The 9,319-nt window shown below is 46.2% G+C and overlaps 1 protein-coding gene across 1 annotated transcript in view; it reads left to right on the top strand.

The window, feature by feature from the left end:
* Positions 1 to 5,268: 5,268 nt before the first annotated feature.
* Positions 5,269 to 9,319, top strand: part of LOC138751035 (integrin alpha-M-like) — a 29,506-nt gene continuing 25,455 nt past the window's right edge. The window contains exons 1-2 of the mRNA XM_069913133.1: positions 5,269 to 6,407; positions 8,656 to 8,761. Of these exons, the coding sequence (XP_069769234.1) occupies positions 8,754 to 8,761 (8 nt within the window). The 5' untranslated portion in view covers positions 5,269 to 6,407; positions 8,656 to 8,753. The remainder of the gene's footprint in view (positions 6,408 to 8,655; positions 8,762 to 9,319) is intronic.

Raw genomic sequence — 9,319 nt, 5'->3', positions numbered from 1 at the left:
TAGGAGGGGATTTTAACCTTAATTTGGACTCAAACATGGATAAAACTGGAAAAAAAACTAAAAGAAAGAACAAAGTAACCAAATTTATAATTAAATTGATGCAAGAAATGCAACTTTTGGATATATGGAGGAAACAACACCCAAAGGAAAAGGAATATTCATATTATTCAGGTAGACACAAAACATACTCAAGAATAGACCTATTCCTGTTATCAGCTCGCATGCAAGACAGAGTAAGAAAAACAGAATATAAAGCTAGAATATTATCGGACCATTCACCCCTGATATTGGTAATAGAGCTAGAGGACATCCCACCAAGAATGTATAGATGGAGATTAAACTCCATGCTACTTAAAAGACAGGATTTTAGAGAATTAATTGAACGACAAATTAAAATGTACTTTGAAATAAATATGGAATCAATGAAAGATAAGTTTATACTATGGGATGCAATGAAAGTGTTCATCAAAGGGTATGTAAGTTATGTAACTAAGATGAAGAACTACAATCGGGAAACAGAACAGTTGGAAAGGGAAATAACAAATATAGAAAAAGAATTAGCAATAAAGGAAGATACAACTAAAAGAAGAGAAATGGCAGATTAAAAAATAAATATGAAACACTACAAACATATAAGGTGGAGAAGAACATAATGAAGACAAAACAGAAATATTATGAACTAGGAGAAAAAACGCACAAAATTCTAGCGTGGCAGCTTAAGACAGAACAAACTAAAAGAATAATATTGGCATTAAGGAAAAAGGACAAGCAAATAACATATAATCCAACGGAGATCAATGAAAACATCAGAGAATTCTACGAGCAACTATATCAAACTGAAAACGAAGGGAAAGAAGACAAAATAGATGAATTTCTAACTAAAATTGAACTACCGAAATTACAAACAGAGGAGCAAAATAAATTAATAAAACCATTTGAAATAGAAGAATTACAGGAGATAATAAAAAAACTACCGAACAATAAAACAGCAGGAGAGGATGGATTCCCAATAGAATTCTATAAAACATTTAAAGACTTATTAATTCCTCCCCTTCTGGAAGTAATCAACCAGATTGATAAAACACAAAGCTTACCAGATTCATGCAAAACAGCAATAATTACAGTAATACCAAAGACAGGGAAAGATCCACTCGCACCAGCGTCATATAGACCAATATCTTTACTTAACACAGATTATAAGATAATAGCTAAACTATTAGCAAACAGATTAGCCGACTATATACCAAAAATAGTAAATCTAGACCAAACTGGATTTATTAAAAAAAGATGAACAGACAATATCTGTAAATTTATTAACTTAATTCATGCAGTAGAAGGAAATAAAACTCCAACAGTAGCGGTTGCTTTAGACGCAGGGAAGGCCTTTGACTGAGTGGAATTATTTGGAATTATTTATTCAAAGTACTACAAAAATTCAGCTTACCAGAGAAATATATTAATTGGATTAAAGCATTATATAAGGGGCCATTGGCGAAAGTGACAGTAAATGGATATATATCAAAACAATTTAACTTAAGCAGATCAACAAGGCAAGGATGTCCACTATCTCCCTCACTGTTCGCGTTAGCTATAAAACCACTAGCAGAACTGATAAGAACAGAAAATAAAATAAAAGGGATAAAAATAAAAGGGAAGGAATATAAAATCAGTCTATTTGCAGATGACGTTATAATATACTTAACAGAACCAGAAATATCAATAAAAGAATTACATAGGAAATTGAGGGAATGTGGAGAAGTGTCGGGGTACAAGATCAACGCAAATAAAAGTGAAGCAATGCCAATGAATAATGCGAATTTCTCAAAGTTTAAGAAAGAATCGCCATTTAGATGGCAAACGCAAGCAATGCGATACCTAGGTATACAACTAAATAAAAACCTCGGCCATCTATATAAACTCAATTACCATCCATTAAGGAAAAAATTACAAGACGACTTAGAGCATTGGAAAGACTTACCACTAACATTGATAGGAAAGATAAACTGTATTAAAATGAACATTTTCCCAAGGATACAATACCTATTTCAGTCATTACCAATATGCCTAACAGAGAAATTCTTCAAGGAGTTAAAGAAAATAATAAGGAAATTTTTATGGAAAGGGGGGAAACCGAGGATAGCACTAGATAAATGAACAGAATGGTACAAACAAGGAGGTTTACAACTGCCAAATTTTAAAAATTATTATAAAGCCGCACAATTAAGATACCTATCAGATTTTTATCAAACAAGGGAAAAACCAGATTGGATCAGATTAGAACTAGATAAAATAGGGGAGAAGATACCTGAACATATACTATATAAATGGGATGAAAAATTGGTACAATTCACCGGTATTGCATTATCTGCTCAACATTTGGAAGAAGATTCATGTAGAAGGAATAAAACAAATTACCAACTACCAAAACTAATATTGACGCAAAATCAGCTAATCCCTTTTACAATAGATAACCTTTCCTTTAGAGAATGGGAGAGAAAAGGGATCAAAAGAATAGAAAATTGTTTTTCGGGAAATAAATTATTATTCTTTGAACAAATGAAGGATAAATATAATATAACTCATGATGCAATGTTTGCATACTACCAACTGAAAACCAACTTGAAGGACAAATTGGGAAACAGTCTGATGTTACCAGAAGGAAGCAATTTTGAATATGTGATTACAAACACAATGATAATCAAAAAATTTGTAACAAACATGTACATCAAACTGCAAGAAAAGGAGAACGAGGAAACAAATGGTAAACCTAAACAAAAATGGGAACAAGATCTAAACATAAAGATAAAAAATGAAACATGGGAGAAGCTCTGCTCCGGAACTATGAGAAATACAATAAACACGAGGTTACGCATGATACAATATAACTGGATACACAGGCTATACATCACACCTCAAAAGTTAAATAAATGGAACCCAACAGTATCAGACAGATGTTTTTGCTGTAAAAAGGAAACGGGAACAACAATTCATGCAATTTGGAGATGTGAGAAAGTGGAAAAATTTTGGGAAGATCTAAACCAGATATTAAATAAAATCTGAAAAAGCAATATACCAAAAAACCCAGAGATCTTCCTCCTAAGTAATATAAGAAACAAAGAATTTGGACTCGATTTGGAAGGAGCACAAAAAAGATTTGTTATGATAGCCCTAGCTGTAGCAAAAAAATGTATTATGTCAACCTGGAAATTAGAAGACAACTTGAGAATACAACAATGGTACATATAAATGAATAAATGTATGCCATTAGAAAAAATAACATATAATTTAAGAAATAACATTACAATATTTGAACAAATATGGGAGCCATACATGAAACACAATAGAGAAATCCTACCGTGGACTTCAACCACCTAAAATGACAGAAGGAGAAGATAACGAAAAGAACTGACTCAGTAAAATTTCTTGTTTATTTTTATTAAGTGACAACATTGTTTAACGGGTTTAATGTATCTTATAGATTGAACTTTAAATAAATGGGAAAGGGGGTGAGGGAGGGAGGGAAGGGAGGAGGGAAAAAGGGGGATAAAATGACACTGTATATATTTAAGAAGAAAAATGTCTGTATGTATCTTGCTCAATCTGGTTTATAGTGTGAAAAATAAAAAATTTAAAAAAAAACTCTTTTTCTCTTCGCTCTTCCGTTCAAGACATTAACGTTGAAACTAATGTACTTTATACTCTTAGCCATTTCCCCAGAGACTCCCCCTGTTTACTCCCTTAAGTCTCTTGCTGATCTCGCCACCATTCTTCCCATAGTCTTTAAAATATCTTGTAGTGAGGACTCTGTGTCCCATTCCTTCTTGCCAGTGACATCCTGCTCCCCTCGTGGATCCAGGATCCCCTTCCCTGCTCTTTCCTCCCGACGCCGCTTCCAACCTCCTCATCACCTCCCAAGTCGCTGGGATCTCTGTTGGAGCCATCTACCAACATGGGGCCAAGATCTCCCGCCTGCTCCTATTGCCCGTCACGTTCCACTTCTGGGCACTCTTCTCTTGCTGTCCTCAGTGGGGGAGGGCATGACGCATTCCGCCCCCCTCCCCAAGTCTTGGACCTCTCCACAGGTCCTCCCCCCCATCTGACGATCAAACGGGGACCGTGCCGCCTCTCCTCCCCGGGTCGGTCTCACATCCCGCTGCCCTCCTGGGTAAGCTTCAACTGCACTCGGCAGGCCGCGCCTTTGGCCCTGACTCGTGCGTCACCATCTTGGGCTCCACGAGGGAGGCCGGACCAGGCACTGAATGTTCTGCCTGGCTCGCATCTTTGCTTCCTATTATTTCCAGGTGGGGATCTTTATTTGCTCGTTTGTTTTTCTAAAAGTTTCTTTTTAAACTTTTTGTAAATCTCCTGGTCCAAGAGCTTGAGGGTTCGATGATCTGCTACACCTTCCTCATCACGTGGGCCCCCTAACCTTCATTTTCTTGACATGAGCCAAAATCCTCTTCCTTTTCACTGGACTATTAAGCTCATTTACATTAAAGCTTAAAGTATTCAATATGTTACCCATCGGTATCTTTCTTCAACCAATTACAAACCGCACCTCCCCTTTACCTCTCTCCTCCAAACTCCAAATCTCAAAGCTCTAAGCTTGTCTGTCTTATCCATCCAAATGAAGAGCAGAGGAGAACATTCTGAAACAATTTCCGATACATTAGCTCCAGCCTCTCTCTGCCAATTTCACACTTGGATCAACCAGCCGCATCAGAGAGGCTGGGTCGACCGGCCTGGGCATCACCAGTGGAGGATGGTTGGCCTTCTTGCCCTGCGCGGGTGAAAGTGGCATGCCCATTGATCAGAGTACTGCAGCAGAGTACCGTGGGACCTCTGGTCCACCGCATGGAGACGCCCACCCCCAATACACCTCATTGACCTCGGCGATTACAAATATTGCCTCCCCACAGCAAGATGCCCAGTCCAGAATGGCAGCCATCGCTTCCCTTCCCCCCCAACTTCTAAATAACAAAAGAGAATATTCACAATGAATTATTTAGAGAACAGAGTTATTTTCAGAGTTGCTTCCCTCCCTTAGTTTCAACATCACACAGTTCAATCTCAGATCATTTTCACATGAAGTTCTATTCTCACAGTTAGACACAGTCCTCTCCTCCTCCCTCCACCCCCCTCACCCATCTCTCCCCCCTCTCTACCCCCTCTCCCACTCTTTCACTCTCTCCCCTCTCTATATCCCCACTCTCTGTCCCCCCACTCTCTCCCGCCTCTACCCCTCCCCCTTTCCACCTGCTGCTATCTCCCCTTTCTACCTGCTGCTCTCTCTCCCCTCTCTCTCTCTCCCCTTTCTTCTCCCCTCTCTTTCACCCTCTCTCCCTCCTCTTTCCTCCTCTCATCTCCCTCTCTCCCTGATCTCTCCTCTCCCCCCCACTCTCCCCTCTCTTCTCCCCTCTCTTTCCCCTCCTCACCCTCTCTACCCCTCACTTTCCCCTGCTCTCTCCCCCTCTTTACCCACCTCTCCCCTGTCATTCCCTCTCCCTCACCCTCTCTCCCCCCTCTACTCACTGCTCTCTACCCCTTCTCTTTCCCCTGCTCTCCCCTTCTCCTCCCCCTTTCTACTCCCTGCTCTCTTCTTACTCCCTGCGCTCTCCCCGCTCCCTTCCCCCTCTCACCCTCCCCCTCTCGCCTCTCTCTCTCTTTCCCCCTCTGTCCCCTTCTCTCTCCCTCTCAATCCCTCCTCTCTACCCCCTTTCTCCTGCCTCTCTCTACCCCTTCTCTCTTCTCACTCACCCCCTCTTTCCCTCTCTCGCTCTCTCTCCTTTTCTCTCCCCCACTCAATCTTCTCACCCTCTCTCCCCCTCTCTACCCACCTCTCCCCTGTCCACCCCCTCTCTATCCCCGCTCCGCCTTCTCCCCCTACCCAGTGCTCTCTATCCCTTCTCTCCCCCTCTCTACCTCCCTGCTCTCTTCCCCTCTCTACTCCCTGCGCACTCCCCCGCTCTCTTCCCCCTCTCTCTCTCCCCTCTCTCTTCCCCTTCTCTCTCTCTCTTTCCTTCTCTCTCCCTCTTCCCCTCTCAATCCCTCCTCTCTCTCTCCCCCACCTCTCTACCCCCTCGCTCTCCCTCTCTCCTCTCACGCTCCCTCTCTCTCCCTTTCTCTCCCCCTCTCTAACCCCCTCTCAACCCCCCCCCCCCACTCTTCATTACACGGATACCATTTGGCTTCCGTTTCCACCCCCCTCCCACCTCTCTTCTAGCCGACATGGCTGGTTTGGTCTGTGGGAGGAAGCGCGTGGTTTGAGACCGCTCCTCCCCTCTCCCTTGTCTTCCTGCTTGCCCGCGGTGGGGAGCTGGGGTAGCTTGAGTTGACTGCGCCAGCAGTGGGACAAGTGGACTCGGAGTGATCCCCACCTCTAACGCCGAGCCACACCGGGGCCAGAGGTGAGTCCGAAACCCTCCCTCCTGTCACATCCCCTCTGCGAGTCAGGTAAAGAGAGAAAGAGAGGTAGGAGAGTGAGGGGAGAGAGAGAGAGAGAGAGAGAGAGAGGGAAGGGGGGAAGAGACGTGGGGGGGGGGGGGGAGAGAGACGAAGGGGACAGAGTGGGGGGAGATAGAGAGGGGAAGAGGGAGAGAGGGCAAGAGAGAGACAGAGTGTGTTGGGGAGAGAGAAGGGGGAGAGAGATGGAGAGGAGAGAGGGGAGGGAGGGGGAGAGGAGGGGGAGAGAGAGGGAGGAAGGGGAGAGAGAGGGAGGAAGGGGAGAGAGAGGGCAAGAAATGGGGGGGGGGGCAAGAGTGAATGAAAGACCAGTGCCAGGCCATTCCTGTCTGCCAAACCCTGCACCCATCACCAACTCCCCAGAGTTTGTGCATGGTGCAGGCTTGCCTGCCGCATCCCTGTTGCAGAACCCGGGGCCACATCCAGGGTTGGTCTTCATTCACATCCCCCACCCCCACAGGCGCGAGCACAGCTCTCTTGGTGAAGAGAGTGTGAAACCTCTGACCTCCTCTTCACCCTTGAACACACCCATCCTCCCTTCCGCCCTCCTTCCTCGTGTGCCTCGCCTGCAAGGAGGCGGAAGGGGATGGGGAAGAGAGAGAGAGGGGGAAACGGAGGAGGAGAGAGAGGGTGAAAAAGGAGAGTGGTAGGGAGAGAGACGGAGGGAGAGAGTGGTGGGGAGAGAGTGGTGGGGAGAGAGAGAGGGAGAGGGGAGAGACAGGGGAGGGGGAGAGAGGGAGAGAGGTGAAGGGGGAGAAAGAGGGTGGGAGAGAAAAAGAGGAGAGAGGTGGAGGGAGAGGGGGAGAGTGAAAGGAAAAGGGGAGAGAGAGGGGAGAGGAGGAGAGAGAAAGAGGGGGAAAGAGAAGATGGGAGAGGGAAAGAGGGAGAGGGAAAGAGGGAAAGGGTGAGAGAGTGTGAGCAGAGAGAGGGGAGTTGGAATGAGAGACGATGAGGGGGAAATGCCTGACTGGCATGCTATTCAGACCTTTCAGCCCAACATGCATATCCTGGCCACTGTCTCTGTGCCCTGTTCAAGCCTCGCACTGCCTTCCTGTGCATCAAGGAGCAGACAATCTTGTCACTACCCATAGGTCTGGCCAGAGGGGTGGTGACTACTGAGTGAAAGTGGTGTGGAACTGGCACACGAAAGGTATCCTGGGATGTTGTTGGTGCACAGGTCATGGGAAGGATGGTACGTCAAGAGGGTCTCCCCACCTCTTCCCACCCCATCCTTACCTCTGTGGGTTTCAGAGACAGAAACTGATCATTTACCACATGCATTGTAACAGATAATTTCTCAGAGGTTTTGAGGAAATGAGAAATTCAGGGAAATCCCGAGGTCTCCGTTCTACATACTCCCCACCGATCACCATGTCAGACCCCATACCCCGAGGTCTCTCTGTTCTACAATATTCCCCACCGTTCATCATGTCAGTCCCCGTACACCGAGATCTCTCTGTTCTACAACACTCCCTACCGTTAACTGTGTCGTTCCCCGTACCCCAAGGTTTCTGTTCTACAACACTCCCCACTGTTCACCGAGTCGGTCCCCGTACCCAGAGGTCTCTCTGTTCGAAAACACTTTGATTTATGAAGGCCAATGTGCCATGTTGGTCCCCATACCCCAAGGTCTCTGCATTCTCCTACACTCCCCACCATTCACCGTGACAGTCCCCATACCCCGAGGTCTCTCTGTCCTACAACACTCCCCACTGTTCACCGTGTTAGTCCCCATACCCCGAGGTCTCTGCATTCTCCTACACTCCCCACCATTCACCGTGTCAGTCCCCGTACCCCGAGGTCTCCCTGTTCTACAACACTCCCCACCGTTCACCGTGTTGGGCCCCATACCCTGAGGTCTTTCTGTTTTCCAACACTCACCATGTTTCACCACCACATCAGTCCCTGTACCCCAAGGTGTCTCTGTTCTATAACATTCCCCTCCATTCATCGTGTTGGTCCCCGTACCCTGAGGTCTTTCTGTTTTCCAACACTCACCACGTTTCACTGTGTTGATCCCCATACCCCGAGGTCTCTCTTTTCTACAACATTCCCCTCCATTCACCGTGTCGGTCCCCGTACCCCCAACGTCTCTGTGTTCTACAAACCACCCCCCCCCCCCCCCCACCGTTCACCATGTCTCCGCCACATGCCTGCGGTCAACCTTGACCTCCATCTGCAAACCCCCCACAGGCTCTGCTGAAGCACAAGGCGCCGTATCACAGGAAGCGAGCAAGCCTCCGGCTGCCTTCCACACCCCATTCTGGGGCTCCTGCATCCCTGAAGGAGGAATGGCAAGGTGAGCCTCAGACTGGGTTGGGAACAGGGACCCGGGGGAGTGATGGTTGCCTGTCTGCGTCCTGGTGTCAAGGGCTTTTCTCCTTTGATCAATTTGCCTGCAGTTTTGGGCTCGCCTTGAAGAGAGGATGAGCTGATGTCGGATGGGACTCTGGGTGTGGGGTGGGGATGTGTCCCTAGGATGATTCTGGGTTATCATTATTGGCCTGAATTAGTTGGAATTTAGGTGAACAAGTGGGGGGGGGGGGGTGGGGGTAGAATCACATTGAAACATTTCAAACGTTGGACAGAATAGGTGGTTGTACCCCACCCAGTCCATAGCCCTCCCACACCCCTCCCATCCATGGACCTGTCTGAATCTTTTTTCAATGTTAAAATTGAGCCCACATTCACACCTCAGCTCATTCCACACCCCCACCCCTCTCTATGTGGAATAAGTTCCCCCTCAAACTTTTCCCCTTTCACCCTTAACCCGTGCCCTCTGGTTTGGATCTCACCCACCCTCAGTGGGAAAAGCCAACCTACAATTACTCTGTCCCCCTCAGGACAGAAGGGTGTC

Source organism: Narcine bancroftii, unplaced genomic scaffold (genome assembly GCF_036971445.1).
Source record: "Narcine bancroftii isolate sNarBan1 unplaced genomic scaffold, sNarBan1.hap1 Scaffold_622, whole genome shotgun sequence".
Taxonomy (NCBI): Eukaryota; Metazoa; Chordata; class Chondrichthyes; order Torpediniformes; family Narcinidae; genus Narcine; species Narcine bancroftii.
The sequence above is the reverse complement of the archived record's forward strand: the minus strand, read 5'-3'. Positions and strand labels throughout refer to the sequence as shown.